The sequence below is a fragment of the Schistocerca gregaria genome, chromosome 2 (assembly GCF_023897955.1).
Source record: "Schistocerca gregaria isolate iqSchGreg1 chromosome 2, iqSchGreg1.2, whole genome shotgun sequence".
NCBI classification, from domain to species: domain Eukaryota; kingdom Metazoa; phylum Arthropoda; class Insecta; order Orthoptera; family Acrididae; genus Schistocerca; species Schistocerca gregaria.
The window spans coordinates 178,242,572-178,262,025 of NC_064921.1; the positions used below are offsets into that span (position 1 = coordinate 178,242,572).

General features: G+C 39.6%; 1 protein-coding gene across 1 annotated transcript in view; it reads left to right on the forward strand.

Annotated features, from left to right (window-relative positions):
• The window catches only part of LOC126336636 (uncharacterized), a 124,044-nt gene extending 104,803 nt beyond the window's left edge, over nucleotides 1–19,241 (forward strand). Inside the window, exons 6-9 of the mRNA XM_050000530.1 lie at nucleotides 13,508–13,615; nucleotides 13,892–14,042; nucleotides 14,131–14,255; nucleotides 17,717–19,241. Of these exons, the coding sequence (XP_049856487.1) occupies nucleotides 13,508–13,615; nucleotides 13,892–14,042; nucleotides 14,131–14,242 (371 nt within the window). The 3' untranslated portion in view covers nucleotides 14,243–14,255; nucleotides 17,717–19,241. The remainder of the gene's footprint in view (nucleotides 1–13,507; nucleotides 13,616–13,891; nucleotides 14,043–14,130; nucleotides 14,256–17,716) is intronic.
• The last annotated feature ends 213 nt before the right edge of the window (nucleotides 19,242–19,454 follow it).

The window sequence follows — 19,454 nt, forward strand, 5'->3', positions numbered from 1 at the left end:
CTCCATTGCCTGAGCAACACCAATTGGGGTGCTGATCACTTTACGCTGCTGCAGCTCTACATAGCCCTTGTCCAATCTCGAATTTACTCGACCCTATGCATCACTGTGGGGTTCGACTTGCGATAGGAGCTTTTAGGACAAGCCTGGTGACCGGCGTACTGATGGAGGCTGGTATCCCTCCATTTGAGATCAGACATGCTCACCAGTTACGCAGCACACATTCATGGTTCCCCTGAGCATCCGAATTACCGTCTCCTTTTCCCACCCATGGCAGTCCATCTCCCGCAACGGCGGCCCAGCTCGGGGCCAACGATTGCGGTTCGCGTGTGAACCCTTTTCTCTGAACTGGAGTTCTTGCCTTTACCATCTCTACTTGTGGTTCGTTCACGTACACCTCCATGGTGTACGCCTTGGCCACAACTTTGTGTGGACCTTTCACATGGCCCTATGGACTCCATTAACCCTGTGGCTCTCTGCTGTCACTTCCTCTAGATTCTTGACATGTTCCGGGGCTCTGAAGTGGTTTACACAGACAGCTCGATGACTGATGGTCATGTTGGCTTTGCTTACGTGCATGACAGCCATACTGAACAGCATTCCTTACCTGATGGCTGCAGTATATTCACTGCAGAGCTGGTGGCCATTTCTCGTGCATTTCAGTATCTCTGTTCATGCCATGGGGAGTCTTTTCTTTTATGTACTAACTCCTTGAGCAGCCTGGAAACTATCGACCAGTGCTACCCTCATCATCTTTTGGTAGTGTCCACCCAGAAGGCCATCTATGCCCTGGAACGGTCCAGTTATTCAGTGGTGTTCACGTGGATCCCTGGTCACGTCGGAATCCCAGGAAATGAACTTGCTGACAGGTTGGCCAAACAGGCTACACGGAAACCACTTCTGGAGATGGGCATCTCCGCAACTGACCTGCGTTCATTATTACGCCACAACGTTTTTCAGGTTTGGTAGATGGAATGGCAAAATCCCAGTGCGCACAACAAACTGCGAGCCATTAAGGGGACCATGAATGTGTGGAAGTCCTCGATGAGGGTGTCTCGCAGGGACTCTGGACTTCTAGCAGCTGAACGCCTCATCAGCTGATTTGGGTTTACGTTTCATCTGTGAGGGTGGGTTTTACCATTCAATCTGAGTTTTAGGCCATGCATGGACGACCCACAGCTACCTCCTGCCCCTTGAAGACCCACTTCAGTGTCGGTGTGGTGCCCAGTTGACAGCAGCCAATATTCTTTTACTATTTCCTCGTTTGGCTGCCCTGCGACTTCATCTTCGGTTGCTGGCCTTTTTGTCATTGATTTTAGTAGATGAATGCCTCAATAGCCGATTTGGTTTTACGTTTCATCTGTGAGGGTGGGTTTTATCATTCGATCTGAGTTTTACCGCCTGTCCTTTGTCACCTCTGTGTCCTCTACCCTAGTGCTTTTAAGGATATACTGCAGCAACAAAACACAAACGAGAGAAAGAAACGAAAATAAAACCTATTTTGCAAAGGAAATGTGCCATATACAGGAATAAAACACAGTGCTTGTACAAGTGCCTGCCAACAGCAAAAGCGTGTCAAAGGCTTTAGGATGACTATGCAATGTTTCATAACAACAAATTGCCTCCGATGAGTGTGACGTCTCAACTGTTTACATTAGATTCGTTTGAGCGGTTGCGAGCGAGCTTATTGCCATGTGCAGTTGAGTCGTGTATAAGTAGTACCTTCTCCTGCTTCTGGCTACAGAAGTGTGGCAGTTAGCTGTATTAAGCATAGCAGCAAGCACCCAGATGCTATCCGAAAAAATTTTACTGGTGCACCAAGCTGGCAGATTCATGTATGCGCAACAGACCCGGAACTAGGGGGTGGGAGCAAAATGGGGTGTCTATCTGTCCCGGGCGGAAGTTTCAGAGGGGTGGGGGGCACCAAATTCATATTATTGAGGAAAAAGATCTTGTTTCATAAAGCGCCTAGCATCCAGCACACGTTGATCTATCGATTACTCATATGATTTTGAACGCGTCCCTTTTGGTTTTTGAACATTTTTGATCAAATTCTAAGTTGATTTCTGAATGAATCGTGAGTTGATTTTTGAATGCGTGCATAGTGTATGAGGTGTCTCTGCCTGGGGAATCCCCGCCGGATCTAGAAGTAAACTTTCCTTCAGACAAAAGGGGACGGGTCTATACGAGCTGAGCGAATAAAGCCGAAAGGGTGAATGACAATCGCTGCTCATGTGGTTGACTGGGTTCGCAAATGATCAGCGTTGTTATAATTACTGGCGAATTCTATAGATTCAGACTACCAGAGTGGAAATAAACAACTAACAGGAATAACAGGTAACTAAGATTACGTATTGTCTTCTCCGTGTATCCAAGAAAATGACATTTTGACAGAAAATTGTTGTCCAGACCGGTACACTACTGAAGGCCAGTTATACAGTCCCCAGCTAGCAGCTGCTAAAGTTGTATTCTGGGAGTAGCGCGGAAAATGTGCTGTACGAACACTTAATAACGCCTAACTGGAGAACAAATGCAGGATAACTAAACCGGTGATTGTGGCAGGGTTAGTGAAGTTAACCAGAGATTAAATTTTGACACTGGCAGGAATAGTTACAGAATTAGTGATGACAAGATTGTTTGTTAGAACGAGGAAGGAGAAGAAATGGAGACTCTGACAAATTAGGGAAAAATATGATGATTCCAAATTTATATAAAAATTTACTACTGCTACTATTTCCTAACATAAAACCTTTTGAAACTTCCTGGCAGGAAGTTTCATATCAGGAAGTTTCATATCAGGAGGAAGTTTCATATCAGCACACACTCCGCAGTAGAGTGAAAATTTCATTCTATAAAACCTTTTGCTTGTAGTAGGCCTAATAGGCATTTGATATTGGTACTTCATTAATTATCTTCTGTCGTATTATAAAAATGACCATTTGTGTCAAAACAGTCTTGTTTATTTGGTGTGTGTAACAATTCCTGCAATATTAGGCAGGCCAATTTCATTTTATCTAACAGACAGTGACAAAATACACGTAATCACATCGAGAAACCACACCAGTCTTGAGTACTATTTGTATTAACAGCTTTTCTGTGTTTTTTCATGTAGCAAAACGTTGACGAACTTTGATGGCGTCATAGATTCTTTCCCAGAAAGGAAAGTATGCCCTATAAAACTGTGGCCAGATTAGAGAGAGAAAAAAGCTAGGACTTCAGGATTGAAGAATTGTGTACTGTCTTTCTTGTCTCTTGTCTTTACTGTTTTATGTATCCTATATTTAATTTTATGTCACACAGAACAGCAAGTTATTAGCTAATAGGCAGTAAAGACTGAAAATTTTCTGAAGTGTTCTTGTCCTCTCATACACTACTAATTGCGAGATTTTTTTGAGAGGGCAGGATGTCAAACCAGCCGACTGGGAGCAGGAGAGTTACCACAGGACATTTTAATTTCCACTGTCCTGAATATAGTTTTATGGCATCCATTACAAAATATTACGTTTGAATTGCACAGAGTGAAATACAGAGACGTGTGATGGAAGAATTCTGTGAAAAGGCGTGGCACTGCACTTTGGCACACTTAAGACCAAATAACATGTCTTAGGTTCCCTCGATCATGTATGTTTTATGTATCTGACCCTTCAGAAATATGTGTGCTACTATATGAAGATATTTTTGAAAAGTCGATTTTTTAAATTTTTTTGCCTCCTACCTCAAACGCTCGAGGGAGGGGGAGCGCCACTGTCTAATATTGGCCCAGTTCGGAAATATCATAGATCTGTACCTGATGCACAGGGCAGTCCGAGTTGTTGTGGGGAGGTGGTAGTCTCCACGTGACCCGTGTTTACACTAAGTGATTTTGCTGTTTCCTCTTCGTTTATTGCTCTCTTATCAAATGAAAACAAAATGGATTTCTGTGGTCGGGAGCTATCAAGTGAATTAAAATATATTCAAATAATTACAGAAGGCTAAAATAAGTTATTAGTTTCAGATTTTATTTTGTTTTTACCTTTCTGACAGTCAAGCGTTAATTGCCTTGCAGAACAATGAAGCTATCTTTACTGGTTTGTTAAAGAAATTTGACTTTTATTAATCTTTTCTGCTGAGGCAGTCAATTTATTTGAAACGAAGTGTTGAATTCCACACTATTGCCTAGTTTCAACTGTTCGCTACATGTCAAGTTCACATTTTCATCGTTTAGCATGTTTTGATTACCTCTCACCGTGCCCTGAAATGAGAAAACAATATACACGTCTATCCGTACACAACACCTACTCCCAATCCCTTACCTCATGGCTCATACCCCCGTAATAGACCTACATGCAAGACCTGTCCCATACATCCTCCCACCACCACTTACTCCAGTACGGTCACTAACATCATCTACCTGTGAAACCAGTCACGTGGTCTACAAGCTAAGCTGCAACAAATGTGCTGCATTTTATGTAGGTATGACAACTAACAAGCTGTCTGTCCACATGAATGGCCACAGACAAACTGTGGCCAAGAAACAAGTGGGCCACACTGTTGCTGAACACATTGCCAAACCTGATATCCTTCATTTCAATGACTGCTTCACAGCGTGTGCCATATGGATCCTCCACACCAACACCAGCTTTTCTGAACTGCGCAGGTGGGAACTTTCGGTGCAATACATTCTACCTTTCCGTAACCCTCCTGCCTTAACCTTCTTTAGTCATTGTCCTCATCTCTCCAGCCCCTTCCTTGCTCCCACTCCAGCACTACACATCCGTCATTCCACCACCACACTCATTATTTATTTATTTATTTCTCTCTATATCTCTCCTTTTCTGCTACTTCCTCCTCCCTCCCCTCCCCACCTCTCCCGTGCCTGCCGCCCAACCTGCAGCACTTCACTGACCGCCATCCCAACCATACTATCCCTCCCCCTCCCTGCCCCAGCCTCCTCCTTTGCCCCACCCAGCCGCGCCACTCCCATCATGCACTGGTGCTGCTGATCGCAATGTGGTTTCATTTGCCTGAGACTACAGTTGCAGGCAGGAAAAATACCACTGGTTGAACTTAACAAATTGTAACAATCTGAATGCAGTAAACAGTAGTAAGACGGTGAGGAAAGCTAATCAGATCCGCTTTCCCCAAGCACTCGACTCCAACAGAGGGCAGAAAACTACAAAGAGCACCAATGTGAGCCGCAGAATGGCTCAATCAAATCATAAATATATTAAATAAGATGTGCATCATGCTTATGCCTTACAGTACAAAGGACTTCGTTCTCGTCATCGTCCTCAGTCATAAAAATTGGTTTGAAGCAGCTCTCCAAGCTAGCCTGTCTTGTACAAGTTGCTTCATCTCTGCATAACTACTGCGCCCTCTGTCTATTTTGAACATGCTTACTGCGCTAAAAACTTGTTCTGTTTCTACCCCCCTCTTCCTCCCCTTATTTTAGTTACATTGTCTAACAGATTTCTTTTCTCCCTAATCCAGTAAACATGTTTTCATTAGTTATCCAGTCTACCCATCTCATCTTCCGCAGTCTCCTAAAGCACCACACTATTCCCTTCTTACCTCAACTGCTTATCATCCACATTCCACTTCATACAAGGCTATGCTCCAGACAAATACCGTCAGAGGAGACTTCCTAACACTTAAATTTGTCTTTCATGTTAGCAAATTTCTCTTTCAGAAATGCTTGTTTTACTATTGCCAGTCAGCATTTTGTATAGTCTACCACATCAGTTACTTGCAAATAGCATAACTCGTTTACTACTTCTAATATTTCATTTCCCACTCTAACTCTTTCATGTTTGCCTGATTTAAATCAATGACATTCCATTACCATTCTTTACTTTTTTTTATATTCATTTGATAACCTTTCTTCAGGTCGCTGGGTGTTGCATTCAACTAATCTTTCTTCACTGTCTCTGACAGAATTACAGTGTCATTTGCAAACCTCAAAGTTTTTATTTCATCTCCTAGAACATAAATTTCTTTTCCAAATTTCTCCGCTGTTTCCTTTACTGCTTGTTCAGTGCACAGATTGAATAATGTTGGGAATAGACTACAAGTCTGTCTGACTTCCTTCTCCGCCACGACTTCCCTTTAACATAATTCAACTCGCACAACTGCAGTGTGGTTTCTGTATAGGTTGTAGACAAACTTCCATTCCCCTGTTACCTTCAGAATTCCAAAGATTGTATATCAGTCAACAATGGCAAAAACTTTCTCTAAATCTACAAATTCTATAATGTCGGTTTGCTTTTTGCAGCCTATATTTGAAGATAAGTCAAAGATTCTGTATTGTGTATCATATTCTTCCATTTCTCTGGAACCCAAGCTGGTCTTACTCAAAGTCAGTTTTTTCCAGTCTTTCAATTCTTGTGCAATCAGTGCATATCAGTATCTTGGAACCATTACTTATTAATCTGAGGGTTTGAAAAATATTAACACCTATCAGCACTTACCTTCTTTGGAACTACAATTATTACATTCTTCCCTACAGTATGAAGTTATTTCACCTGTAGCATATATCTCGCATACCAGGTAGAAGTTTTGTCATGGCTGTCTCTCCCAAGGCTCCTAATATTGGGAAGAAATGTCATCTACTGCAGATGCCTTGTCCCGACTTACATCTTTGCATTATCTGTCAAACTCTCACAGTATCGTATCTCCTGTCTCATCATCATCTACTTAAATTACAAGTAGTAATATTTTTTGATCTCATTGCATTTTGTGTTAATATGGAAAGGGCCATATACTTACTATCATACTAATGACATGTCTGAATGTCTCTTGTACAAGTAGCCACAGCTGATCTTAATATCTTACTGTGAATATGATTCTGAAGCAAATCTGTTAATCCAGTAACGCGGTACTTTTTGCTCGCAGAAAACGACCTAGTAGATTTTATTTTGTTATCTTGTGTATATAGTTAAGAGTTCGTTTAATTATTAGTTTTCTACCTCCAAAACTCTCAGGACAACTTTTTGTGATCAAAAAACCAAGAAATATTGGCAGTTTTTTCAGGTTTTTGCCTAATTCTTGGGAACAATGAATTCTACTGAAACGTTACCTGTACCAAAATTAAAGAGTATTAAATTTTCATCAAATGACATATTTAGATGTCAAAATCGGTGAAGCTGTTAGGGGTCCGTTAAGAGATGTCAAAGTTTGTTCATTTTTACAAACTTGGCTAAAAAGTCGGCTCCAATGCCTGTATCTCAAAAATGGCTACTCCAAATTAAAGTATCAAGTTATCAAAGTTGTAGGTTATGAAATTTCATGTTACAAAGGAATCTAGTTTTTCAGTTTTATGTACTATTGAGTGTCCACTTACTTGAAAACCAAAGTAATTCCATTTTGTTCTTTTTATTTTAAATCAAAATTATTCAGCGAAATGAAATTTCCAGTGGGAAGACTGCTCTCTAATAAGCACATGTGTTCTCTATGTATATCCATGCATATTTTTCTTTGTTTTTATCAATGCCTTAATTGATAAGAGTGGGTTGCTAAAATGAAAACCAAGTACATAGTAATGGCCAATATGTATTCACATTTGAGTAATATAAAATTTGCACAAATGAACAAATAAAAGGGCATGACAACATTAAAAACACAAATTAAATATCAAAGATTCACATTTTATCACAGTTCAATAAATTGAGGTCGTTTGGGAGACTACGGCAGGTCACAGTCCAGCATCAACTCTGCAGGACCCATAGCGCCATCCTCAAAAACTATTTTATCCTTGTCATGCCCAATTTCTGGAGCATTCTTGCAGGATAAGCCACAACAGTCGTTGCACGTTGAGAAGCAGTTCAATCGAAATTTGCAACATCCATACACTGCTGTGCATTCTGTTTTGAATGCACGGGAGACTATCTTCAGTAGCATATGTGGTGCCGTATGTTTCATAATCATCACGGGAAACAAGCCTGATTAGTTTTTCTTCCAGCCCCACTGGTATGAATCAATTTTCTTCCCCAGCCAGGATTGCACTTCATAGTAGGATCACAATGAGTGTCATCTCGCTGTGTCTAATGTTGGCAGTTGCCTTTGATGTTTGAAAGATTTTCTTGAGGTAGATTTTACAGAAAGCGCATACCTGAGCTAGGCCAAAGTCATGTAGTTGAAATTCCTATACAGTGCTAACATCAGCTGTTCTCCTGCCTGAGCTATTAAGTCTTAAGAGACTAAGGGCTTAACAAATTCAGCAGCTTGCGCTTTGAGGCGTGCTTGTTGCTCCCTAAGGTTTACTAATTTCCCTTTTCCTTGCCCCCCCCCCCCAAAAAAAAGAAGAAGAAGAAGAAGAAGAAGAGATGAGGACGTGGTATCAGTCCTGTAAAGGCATGGCTGAAAGGGGCAAGTCCAGGATCAAAATTGAAATAATTGCTGGAGTATCAGACTCCTGCTAATTTCCATCTTCCCGTGTTATGGAAGTACAGGTTGCTGTAGTTGTTTCCTCGACCCATTAGAAGTACAAACATGCCTATGTCCTCGCTTAAGACTGTCACAGTGTCAAACTCAGCTATTCGAGAAATAACTGTTTCCACAAGTAATGAATCACCATCTTCTTTTGTCTATAACACTTGAATACTTCCATCCTCAAATTTCTTTATGACCATAAAAATCAAGTGGTTCTTGTTGCTCTTATTTGCGAGAAACTTCTCCTGTGCAGACTCCAGCATTTGTATCTTCATCAAAAACGATGTCTGATGAAGACCCCGGTGTCTTTAAACTACAAGATCATTTGAACTTTGTTCTGCTTTGCAAAGCATGACTTGGGTAGACTAAACTTCAGAAGCTGAATGTCTTCTTTCCTGGTCAGTTTTCTTCTCAGACTCCATAGCTGTGCAGGTAAAGACTACCATGATTCCTCCCATGTAATGGAAAGTATTCAACCAGTCAGTCTTGCAGATGTTATAAGTAACGTTACCAGAGATGAGGTGGATGAATCAGGTCATACAGTCGAAGACTTCTGAAAAGGGAATCTTCCATATATGAAGCTGCGAATCCAATTGCAGTAAGAGCATTGACAATAAGCCTTGATCAGAATCTTTGGTACATGAATGAGCTGAGTCCAGTCAACAGTGAAGATAGAAATGACCGTGGCCTTACTGCAGAAATTGCTGCATGTGAATGTTATATATATTTCCATCACAATATCCTTGGTAAAGAGAGGAGAGCAGTTCAGTGCTCTTATGACTGTTATTTGCCAGTTGCAACTCATCTTCAGAAGGTTAATACAATTGACAATGAAAAGAAGACTCTACTTCTCCTTAGGCAAGTATGTCTGTATAGATTTCCACCGTTCAAGGCATATTTACATTTATCACAAATGAGGGAATCAATTGATGACAAGTTCACTTGACTACCACATATAAGTCACCTGAAGGCCAGAATAATAAAGGCACTCAACATAGAAGTACTGGACATCATTGCTTCAGTCCTCTATAAAGCATTTGTGCTATCTCAACTGTATTATGGATATGAGGTATAAGGACCAGCAAGACTAGTATATCCAAAGATAATCATTAATCATCAACTAAATCAGTACTTTACCAGCTACTGTGAAGTGCATGACTGAAGGTATTTCTTATTTTACCACATATTAGTTTCTAGTCATGCTGTTTCCGTGTGGAGCACAGGAAGAATGGCATCTTAAATGCATTTCAGTAACACACTCCCAAGAGTTAAACACGTGTTTGTGCTGCCCTTCTTTGAATATCTCTTGGTGGTCCTGTATGGATCTCTCAGACCTCAGTAATACTCTGCACTCAGCTACAGGAGTATTTTGTGAACATTCTCCTTTGTAGAGTGGTTGCATTTTCTGAGTGTCTTACCACTGAACCAAATTCTATCAAACAAATTCAAAGCTACAGAATTCATCCTCTGCTCTTGCTCCCTGAGTCCACTACATGCCACACAGAGCATTGACCCAGCAAGGTAATTTTTCATATTCATCCAAGACATCCTTTTTGTACTTTACCTGCTGAAGGCGATAATATTCTGCTGGATACAAATGCATATGAGAACTTGTTGCTATGAGCTACTAGAGAACACAACAGCCAAAGAGCCCTGCACTGCACCCACTGTACGTAGTATAGCATTGTTGAAAGCCGTCTAAAAGCAGTACCCTCACTGTTCACACACTTACATACAGTTGGGAGGATGAGTACCAGGAAGTAATGGAAAAGAAGTTGCGGCTGGTAAAACTTATTATGCAACATTTTAGCAGAATATGTTTCATATCATGACAAGGGCAGTATCCAGTTTACTAGCTGATCTTCCTATTTGTCGTAACAGGTGGAGGGACATAAGTGGTGCAACTATTAAGGTATTTTATTTTTAAACAGTTCTTAAATTGTTGGAGAAAATACTGTGTTGTTTCACAAGGGTGGGTGGCTCACACAAACTAGCCCTGTCAATTTTCAATTATTGTCACTAAGTGTTGTACAGTATGTGACTGCATTTGAGGATGAGTAAGCAAATGAGTGAATTCATTCATTAAACTTCTATGTTGTTTCACTCATTAAACTTCATTGTTTTGCCCATTTTAAATTAATATTATTTTAATGACATTTGTCTGACAGTTCTAGCAAGGGTGCTGATATTAGGGATTTGTTCAAAAGAAATGATTCTGTCTGTCTGTACTTCCATAACAAGAGTTTCAGTATATTTGAGCGAAAAATTGTGTGTTTCCAAAATTTTTGCACACTCATAAAAGAAATACCATAATAAGAAGGAGATATTCAACGCAACGAGATCGCTTGTACCTAACCCTGTGTAGGTCACAAGTAACAGCTACATAATGTAAGGTTATTTTACAGGTGGTGTTAGCATCATTATAGAAAAGTATTGCTGTCACTTAAATCAATGACAAATTTTAGATGTTTGTATGTGCAGTTTTACAGAAGTTGGAGATAAAATTAGTACGTGCTTGTAGAACTATGTTGAGCGTACCACTCAAGGTGGCACAATGGTTAGCACATTGGACTTGCATTCTGGAGGACAATGGCTCAGATCCACATCTGGCCTTGAAGCTTTCGATTTTCCATTTTTTCTGTAAATCACTCCAGGAAAAAGCCAGGATTGTTCCTTTGAAAGGGTACGGTCAATTTCCTTCCCCATCCGTGGAAACATTCCAAGTTTGTGCTCTGTCTCAAATGACCACGTTGATGGGATTTAAAACCATAACATTTCTTCCTTTTTATGTGGGCATCATCAATAAAGTTGTCTCCATATATTGATGTCCTTGTGAAACACACAGTAGACAGATAAGCAATTGGTAGCCAACTATTACGTTCCTAAAATCGTGCAACTCTCATAGGAGGTAATACTCACTCTGACTGTAACATTTGTTGGCATTTGATAAGTTATGTGTACCCCCCCCCCCCCCCCTCTCTTGTGCTGCTTGTGCCAGCAAAAGGGGGGGGGGGGGCACCTCACAGAGCTCAAGATTTGTTTGTCGAGTACAGGCTTGGCATAGATCACTACACGATGCATTTTTTTATGAGGTTTAACTGAAAAGTAATGCCTCCAACTTCGTAACTCTTGAATAGTTGGCAGCATTAGTATGCGGCAGGCACTGGCTTGTTCAGTAGCCTCTTCCCTATAGCTTCAGTTGGCTGGAAGCCTTAGCATTGAACAATTCTGCTGTTACAGTGTAAAGTATGGAACCCTGTGCAGACAGTTGATCAGTGTGATTTAAGCAATGTGCAGTCATTGAATTCTTGACAGCAGAAGGTGTCACCCCAAAGGAGAGTCATCAGAGAATGAAAGCAGTTTATGGGAACAGTTTTGATGTGAGTACTGTGCGTCATTGGGCAAGTAAGTTTAAAGACCTTGAAGCGGAAACATCTGACCTGCGTGATAAACAGAGTTGAACGTCATGTGACAGCAACCACCGAGTTTCACAAGCAAAATGTTGACAAATTGATTCAGGATGATTGTCATATCGCTCAGATAGCACAATTGGCATTTCACAAGAACGTGTGGGTCACATTGTTTTGCTTGGCAAACCACACACTTCATGTGCCACCACAGCAGAACTTCAGAGACAACCTCACCACCGTAAGGCATCCTCCATACAGTCCAGATTTAGCACTGTCTGACTTCCATCTGCTCCCGATAATGAAAGATGATCTGCAAGGACATCATTATGCATCTGATGTCACAAGACGTTGAGATAACTGAGAGACTGTGGTTGCAGAAACAGTGTGTTGACTACTTCCAGAAAACTTGTACATAGTTGGCAGAAATATATCCAGTCGTCTGGTGATTATGTGGAAAAGTGAATATTGGTAACTGAAGATCACATTCTAAGGATTATTATGTGTTTGATTTATTAAAATATTCCCATCCAAACACAATTAATGGAGGTGGAGGCATTACTTTTCATTCGACCCTTGTATATTCATACAAAGAGGGGAACAGCTTATTTGCTGACAGATTTCCTGTCTACTTCAGCTGACAGTCAAATGAATGTGGCAAGACTGGAAGGGCGCGAAATTTATGATTTGTTCCTTAAACTTAAGATGTTTTTAATCTGTCATCAGAATGTGTAGCTTCTCCGTGTCCTTTTGTAAGTGGTTAGCCAGTCACATATCCTTGTGTAGTTATTTCAGCCTTCCTCTTAGGTGACTTGTTTTAATTAAAAGTTTTAAAACATCTACCCATTTATACACTGTCTAACAGGATGTCAAGTAGTGCAGTTGTGTGGATAACCGTGATTGAGGTTGGAGAAGAGTGCATCCTTTTTTTTTATGCCATTTTATTTTGACAATTGTTTCTACTAATGCGCTGATAACCTATCTGCTGACAACCCCTCCCCTCCTTCCTGACCCAAATTACAATTGCATAAGTCTCACATAACTAGAGTTTCTATTTAATCCACAGTACATAAGTGTGAGGTGTTTTGCATAGAATATGATTAAACATTACTATGTCAGTAGTGTCATACAGGTACATTTTCTGATAAGAATGTGATGTTCTCATCAGAATATATTTAAAACATATTTAATACTGGATGGGAAAGAATTGCTGAAAATTACAAAAAAGTAATATTATCTGAAGTGAAACTAACACATGTTGTAAAATCTGTCACTTCAACGTAGAGTAATACACTGTTTACTCTTTGACAAGTAAATTGTAATATTTCTCCATAACAGTTCTAATATTGATGACTGAATTGTCATATAGCTCATTAAATAATACCAGTCAAGGATGGTTATTTCAGAGTTTAACTGCTTTGTCAGTAATACGACAAGAAAGAGTTATGGTTGACTATCCTTGTGATGTAATATGTTTTTGTGATATAAGGAATCCTTTACTTCTGGCAAGCAGACAGCTTTCTCTCTCTCTCAAAAATCATAAGCTATAAAGCGCTGTAATTAGAAATACCATTGCATTTCTGTGCATTTGTGAGAAAATTGAGGCTAATACCTATGTCTTGCTACTTTTGTATTGGATTATAGCTTAAAATTGTCAAACACAAAGTATTACAGTGACCTGACTTTTTTGCTTTCAGATGATATGTATCAGTTGCAGACAATGTTAAAAAAAGTAAATCTAGATATGAAAATTGCAAGTGGGCAGGTGCCATTAACAGTCCTGAAAGTGACAGATGCATCAAGAGGTAACGATTGAAGTTGTTGAGCTTAAAAATTAGCCCCCCCCCCCTCTCTCTCTCTCTCTCTCTCTCTCTCTCTCTCTCTCTCTCTCTCTCTCTCTCTCTCTCTCTCGTGTGTGTGTGTGTGTGTGTGTGTGTGTGTGTGTGTGTGTGTGTGTGTGTGTGTGTGTGTCCGTCCATCTGTCCGTCCTCTCCTGCCTCCTTCCTATGTCTCTCATACTTAAATATTTCAGTGTTGTTAGCATGCAAGCAACCTTGAGATAAAATTCACTTACTTTGCAGATGAATTTCTCTCCATTATTGACGAACTGTCAAAAGTTCGCAATGAAATAATTTCTCTTATGAAACCCCATGAAGGTGGTCAAAAGTATGCAGCACAAAATCTTGATTCTTGTGTGTCAACAGTTGTGCAGCTGAGAAGTCTTATCAAGGAGTAAGTTCAATTTTACTTGACAACATGAAGTAATGTCGAATGAATTGTGTACTTGGGAAATGTAACAATGCTCTTAAAAAATTTGTAGTTGCTGTTCCATCCTGCCTTCAGTAGTGAGCAGTTACTTCAGGGTACTTTCCCTCCAGTTATGTCTAATGCATCAAGATCAAGATTCCCAATTGAACAAAATTGGGTTTTAGTTGGACACTGCAGGTTAGTAGATGATACAATGTAAATTAGCCAATTAGGTCATTGGTAACATTTGTCTGTATGTATGTATGTATACTTTTAAAGTAGAGTTGAATGAATTTTAATACACTGTACAAACATAAGATCTGCAATATGGTTCAATATTCAGTGATGCAGTTTTGGTCAGGCATTTGTTTGCCACTTCCATTGTTCAGTTACACATAATGTTATTTTGTGCATAATATCAAGTTGGGGTATGTTTTATCTGAAAGGTTGGAAGTTGTGTGAGAAATTTGTATCAAATTGACACCAATTAGCTGTGTAGTTTTCTGGGGTTAACAATAATCTGATAAATAAGGGTAAATGTCAAGCATGGTTTAGTTTTTTAGCTAAAGCACTTTTCCATCCAAAAGATGCTGTGGCTGGGTGACAGACTGTAAATTATGCAGGTAATATACAATGATCTGCAGCATTATGCAGAAACAAGTGTGAGCTAACTGGTTTGTAATAAAAGAACAGTCTTGACCAAAATGTTAGTTGCTTATTTTGTATAGAAAAGTATATTGTGTATACAACAATGTTAAATGGACAGATTGCTGCTCACTACAATGAGAAGCCATGTAGCAACAGACAGGCTCACTGAAACCTGTGGGAGTGCAGAGGAAAATGGTGCAGACAGGATGGAGGGCTGCTAGGTGCAGCATCGGGAGGTTGTGCAGGTGTAGAAAAAGTAGAGGAGAGAAGGGGAAATGATAATACAGGTGGGCTAGGAGGACAGCAGGCTTATGCAAAGGTGGAATGGTAGCAGAAATAGGATGGGGGGGGGGGGGGGCAGGTAAGAACAAGGTGGAGATTGGGGAGGTTAAACCAATGAACAATGTGTTGTAGGGAGAGTTCGCACCTGCACAATTCAGGCAAACTAGTGTTGGTGGGAAGAATCTAGATGGCACATGCAGTGATGCAGTCATTGAAGTTTAGTACAGTGTTTTGTGTGGCATGCTCGACAACTGGGTGTTTGATCTGTCTCTTGGGCACAGTTTGGCAGTGGTTCATGTTGATAGGCCATTTGCTACTGGTCATGCTCATATAGAATGCCCCAATATTGATTGCAGGTGCATTTTTAGACTATATAGTTGCTTTCACAGGTGGCACTGCCTTTTATGGGTAGCAGGTGCCTGTGATAGGACAGTGGATGGATGGATGGGACAGCTGCACCTATGATCTGTTCATCATAAGATTAAACCTGATGTAAACAAACACAAATGCGATGGTTGGTCAGAAACTGTAACACATGTACATTGGTGTTGTTATGCTCTTGGAAGTAGTTCGTACTTATGTAATAGATATCTTATTGCTAAGTCACATTAAATGAAACTTTAAGATATTCAAATGTATTAACAGCCATCAACGTTTTTCTTAATTACACTTTAGCTATGTAGTTTTTATTTCAAAAATCGTGTACAGTCACAGCCTCTGCAGTGCTGTGCTCTGATTGTCGCACTGTAAATGCGCAGTATAAAATTGGCCGAGGCTGCTTTCTGTTCCACAGTGAAACACATACTTGGAACACGGTTAAGAAGTGCCAAGAAATAGGCTGTTCTGAATGTTTTTCATAAATTTACAGAGATAATCAGCTTTGAAGTTTCCCTAGCATTGTATGTAATGTAGATGTTGATTAAACTGACATTGAATGTGTAACGCAGTTGGTTGCATAATGGCTTGTGATCCAAGTGCGGTTATTCGTGTGTTGGTTCAAATCTCCCCTTTATCTTCTTCTTCTTCTTCTTCTTCCCCCTCCCCCCCCACCCCCCACCCCTTCCCCTGTTCAACTTGAAATACCTACTTCTCATAATTATAAAATTAGTTGTCATTTTTTATGGATAATGCACATGTTCTTGTTTCTAATTACATATTGGAAGCGAAATTCCTTTTTCCCTTTCAAATACAAATTCTTAATTATCAATGTTTTATGAAAGACTGCTCATAAAGGTTGTTTAAATTAAGAAAACATAACAATTTAATTTTTAGGGCAAAAATGAAAAACCAAATCCTTTTTATTTGGACTATGTTTATCATTCTATACCACAGAGGTAGATAAGTATCATAGAAACATTAAAAACAATCATTTTCACAGCATCAAGCACATCATACAAATGCTGTATTTTTAGATTTGCTACTACACCATTACAACATGAGCCCAACAGAACCGATCTGGAGCCAAGCTGCAGGATTTGGCCTGAGAAGTAACAAGACTGTTAAGCTGTCAGACGTACTGGAACTAATGTATGCAGCTTTTTCACACGCCAGTGCCAAATGCTGGCGGGATATAGAACAGCTCACCATAAAAGAAGAAGAGAAAATTCTGCACCTGGTTGGCTTCATAGATTCTGTTGTTCATAGGCTCATTATCAACGTAGCAGGTGATACTCCCAGAACTGAAATGTATTGCTCAGATTCGGATAAGGAAGGAGCTAAGAGATTACCAGACGACTGACTAAGAATTATCTTCAGTGGCTTCAATATTTAACTATACGATTAAATTCTTCAGTACTCTCTTATGTTACACACAGCTCATGCAGAAAAAGTATCCTGTGGTTAAGTCAGGAACTTTCATCATTCTTTTTTTTAATTACAATCGTACGTTAGCTAAAAACAATAATGTGTTACGGTTTTCATCTAGTTGTCTAAGGAGCATATTGTGTGAGATTTTCTGTGTATTATTTCATTCTGCTTAAAAATTAAATGACATTCGAAGCTGTATTGCTCCTTTGCTTGTCTGTTTTTACATGTGAACTGCAGCTGGCCACGCCCTTGCAGGCTAGCTGTACCAGCTGACTGGCCAGTGCTGTCCAAGTTAAATGCGCTGGTAACTCTGTTGTCCCGTATTAACGCTAAGTCGATGTGTGTGTAATGCACAGCACAAAATGTACCCTTATTATCGTACTCAACAGTACTAGAGACAGCTTGGCTACAGTCGCAGGTGAAATGGAAATCCAATGAGGTTCCAGCAAATGCAGAAGAATACATAGTGCAATGTTTATGCCAGGTTTATTCTTCCGATGAGCAGATTATAGCAGCCCACCATCCTGTCCACACCATGATTTTGCACACTCCTGCAGTCAATCCTATAGCATCTTATCCCACACCTACCCTGTTGTCTCCCCTTCCCAACCTAAGCACCTTCTGTACACACATTACGCGCCCCAGTCAAGATCTCTCTCACTCCACTGGGCCATAATGCCTACAGAGATGACAGAGAGAGAGTATTCCTCTGAAGAGAGATTTTGATGGATAGCTAAAAGATAACCCCAATAGTGTGTGTACCCCAAAAGTAGCCTGTTCACTGCTCAGCACTTCCTTGATGATGAACAGCAATCTCTCTTAATTGATAATGTTCTGGGACCTGCAAACAGTAAACCCCTACCCCCACTCTTTCTTACTTTTATTCTGAGCAAATAATAAATGTCAATATTCACTGTTTATAGGACCGAGCTACAGAAAGGGCCAATGATAGAAACAGTCTGCCAGCTGAGGATGATAAATTTCCTGTATGCTACTGAAAATAAATGGCAGTTGTTCATAAATACTAACACTGTGCTCTACATGTCTACATATACAAGTGAATGCAGATTTTTAATGTCAAGAGGAAATGGAGAAGAAGAAATAAAACATGAACACTGTTGTCTATATCATTAGTATGTCTTCTGCTTAGTCTCTATACAAAACAGTTGCAGGGAACTGAACAGAGGGAGCGTTCTCTCTCATTCATCACATCACATGTCCAACATTCAGCACAATCAAGAACTGTCGTTCTGTACAACAGAAAACAAAAGTAGACAGTAATATTTTCAATTAATAAAGTTGTATGATGTATATCTTGTAGAAAATCAGAAGCATCTGCTGTTTTTGTCTTGTACATTACTCTTTCGCATGAGGGCTCTTAAGAGAGTAATCAAACTGATTTTTTGCCCGAGATTGGAAGTCTTGCCACCAGTCCACCCCTACAAATCAAAGTATGTCAGGTAGTCTTGCCTCCCACATCAAATACCTCAAATTCAAACTAAGGTGGAAAGCTCTCATCCCTCCACCTCCCTATAAATCACTAGTTAATATAAAAGCTATCTTCCAGTTCCCATATTCATCCATGTAGTCAAATTATTTTAATATTTCATGCAATAACATTTTCCACACTACCAGTTCAGTCACAAAAAAAAAAAAAGAAAAAAGAAAAAAAAAATCGAAATTTATACTTTCGTGTGGTGCTTCTTAAAAATGATCACAATGAATCATATGACACATAGTAGACATTGTTAGATGTAAACTACAGAAGTAACAAAAAAATATTGATCTTGCATCTTCATTAATACATGAGCAGTTTTGTTAATTATAACTGCTGTTTTTGGAAATCCTGTGGCTGTGTTGTTCATTATTTAAATCATGACTGAGGATGAGATACCTTGGCAGCAGTTATGTCCTTTTGAGTTTTAATTACAGTAGACACTGATTTGAGATTCCAGTAAAAAGGTGAACACATAATATTGAACTTCAGCTGAAGTTCAATGAACACCTGAGCAGTACTTGCTTATGTACAAAAGTGAATTAAAATATGACTTGGAGTGAGCTCATTTGATGAACGTAGCTGCCAAAGTATTTCTACAGTCATAACAATCAAAACTAGCACACTTATTGTTAATTTTATAATTTTGAAGAATTTATCATAAAAACAAAACATATATTTAATGTTTTGATTCCTTTGCTACCAATTACAGTATAATATAACACTGAATATTTCTATGTGACGTATTCGATTTGTCAGAAATAACCTGTGATCAGGAAACACAACAATGTTTATGGTAGTTCATTTAATGAGGTGTCAAATGATTCATTGTCTACTATATGACATTATAATACATAATTGTGTGTAGTTTTTGTTATTGTTACTTGGAATTGCATTTACTTAGAATGTATAGTAACTTAATGTATGTATGTGTGAATAAAGTGTAATAGATTGTCTTTCAACAGTACATGTTGTTTGCAAGGAGTCATTCCAATCCCGGGAGCGGAAAGACTTCCCTTAGGGGGGGGAAAAAGGACAGGTGTACACTCACACACACACACACACACACACACACACACACACACACACACACACACACATCCATCCGCACATACACAGACACCAAAAGTGTCTGTGTATGTGCGGATGGATGTGTGTGTGTGTGT